At 54.8% G+C, this 2,157-nt stretch overlaps 1 protein-coding gene across 1 annotated transcript in view; it reads left to right on the top strand.

Moving 5' to 3' along the window:
- Nucleotides 1–2,157, top strand: part of CCDC61 (coiled-coil domain containing 61) — a 24,607-nt gene that overhangs the window by 15,727 nt on the left and 6,723 nt on the right. Inside the window, exons 4-5 of the mRNA XM_012653508.1 lie at nucleotides 90–245; nucleotides 1,297–1,458. Of these exons, the coding sequence (XP_012508962.1) occupies nucleotides 90–245; nucleotides 1,297–1,458 (318 nt within the window). The remainder of the gene's footprint in view (nucleotides 1–89; nucleotides 246–1,296; nucleotides 1,459–2,157) is intronic.

Raw genomic sequence — 2,157 nt, forward strand, 5'->3', positions numbered from 1 at the left:
TGGAGGAAAGCCCAGCCAGCCCAGAGAACGGGAAGGGGTGTGGCCATGTTGGGTCCTGTGGCACCTCCTCCCCTCCTCTCCCAACAGAGCAGTGAGTCAGTCACCCTTGACCTGCTGACCTACACAGACCTGGAGTCCCTGCGAAACCGCAAGATGGGGGGCCGCCCGGGCTCCTTGGGCCCCAGGTCGGCTCAGCTCAACTCCAAGCGCTACCTGATCCTCATCTACTCCGTGGAATTTGACAGGTGGGGAAAAGGGGCTGGCTCCAGGCCCTGGCTGGTGGGCAGGGTGGGAGAGGATGTGGCTAGACCTGAGGAATCCCTGGCACCCAGGGCAAGGTTGGGGGGTGTTGGTTAAGCCTTGCTTTTGGGATCTTTTGTGTTGGGATTTGTATCATTTAGTGTTGTATTTGGCTACAAGTGGCAGAACAACCATTACTGGTGCCTTAGGGAAATAATAGTTTATCACATAAGAAGATGTCTAGGTAGGTGGCTGCTACTCAGCAATTCCATTAGGGACTCAGGCTCTGTCTGTTTTTGGTTTTTTTTCCTTTATCATCTTTAACGTGTTGGCTTTTTGACTTCTTCGTTATCTCTTCATGGTCACAAAATAGCTGCTGGGCCTCCAAGCATTGCATCTGTATCAAGGCAGGAAGGAAAGGGACAGAGCTGTGTTTGCTAATTGCATCTGCTGTTTTTATCAGGAAAACAAAAGTGTTCCCAGAAGACTCTCAACAGATTTCCCATAATATATGGCCAGAAGCAGTCCCATGCAAGGGTTGCTGGGAAAACGAATATCTAGTCTTCCAGCCTTTATCGTGTGAGGCAGCAAGGGAGTTGGGAATGGCTCTTAGGTAGCTGGACGACAGCGTCTGCCCCATTTGTTAATAGCTTCTGGATTTTCTAGTGGGAAGTTACCGATCCAAGGGGTGACCTGGGTCAGGCCAACCAGAATCTCCCACTGTGGAATCTGAATTAGGATTATGTTTAGTTGCAAGTAACATGGTACCAGTGTCCCCTTGCCAGCAGTGTGACAAGGAAGTGAATTCAGACTGCACCAGGGCTGTCAATCCCGGTGATCCCAAAATTGCTATATAAGAGGCTCTTAGAGGTGGTGACTGGTGCAAGGGGCCTGGGGCAGGGAGAGGTTTGTAGCTCTGTTCAGAGCGTAAACCTTAGAAGGCGAGGTTTTTGGAATTGTCTGTATTTTTTACTCTGTGGCTCTCAGAGTCTGGTAGTTGCCCTCGGGTGGATTCTTGGCCTCTGAGATGCCGCGGTTCTAATCCCTCCTCCCCAGGATTCACTACCCGCTGCCCCTCCCGTACCAGGGCAAGCCCGACCCCGTGGTCCTGCAGGGCATCATCCGCTCGCTGAAGGAGGAGCTGGGCCGCCTGCGAGGGCTGGATGGCCAGGCTGCTCAGGACACCCGGGAGACCGAGATCTGGCACCTGCGGGAGCAGTGAGTCTTGGAGGGCTGGGGGGTGCTGAGGCAGGGTGGGGCATGTCCCATCATGCACTTCGAGGGTCCCATGTTTGGCACCGTTGGGAGGACAGCTGTCCCTCATCTGCCATGTGTTTATTCTGAGCCCCTCCTCTGTGCCTGCCTTGTACTGGGTGGTGCTGGGGACCATGGTTATCCTGGCTTTGCCCTGTGGGGGCTCCCAGTCCAGGGAGGGAGACGGGTCTGTCTGCAGACAGTGAGGACTCAGAGCAGGTGGGGCTGGGGGATCCCAGAGGGAGGACCTGGCCCCGTCTGGTAAGGGAAGAGTGTTCTCAGCACAGGGAACAGCGTGTCAGAGACAGGGGAGGAGGTCGAGCTATATTCAGTGGAATCCACCTTCCTCGGGGCCTCATGCTGGCCACCACCCCATGCTCTGTCCCGTGTGTGGTGCCCAGCCCAGGGCACGTGGACGTTAATCACATTACCCCCTGAGATGTCATTGCAGACACGATGGGGTTAGGCAGGCAAGGGACCTATGCTGTGGGAGGCTGTAACAAGACCCTGGTAGGGTATTGGGGTGGGTCAGGCAAAGGGGCTGGGCATTGCATGAGGGAACAGTGTTGTGGGCAGAGGGAACAGCATGTGCAAAGTCCTTGTGTTCAGAGGGAGTGTGGTGAGAACAAGTGGACTGAAGGAGCAAAGAAAGAGCTGAAGAAA

Source organism: Propithecus coquereli, unplaced genomic scaffold, assembly GCF_000956105.1.
Source record: "Propithecus coquereli isolate 6110/MARCELLA unplaced genomic scaffold, Pcoq_1.0 Scaffold42, whole genome shotgun sequence".
In the NCBI taxonomy this organism is placed as follows: Eukaryota; Metazoa; Chordata; class Mammalia; order Primates; family Indriidae; genus Propithecus; species Propithecus coquereli.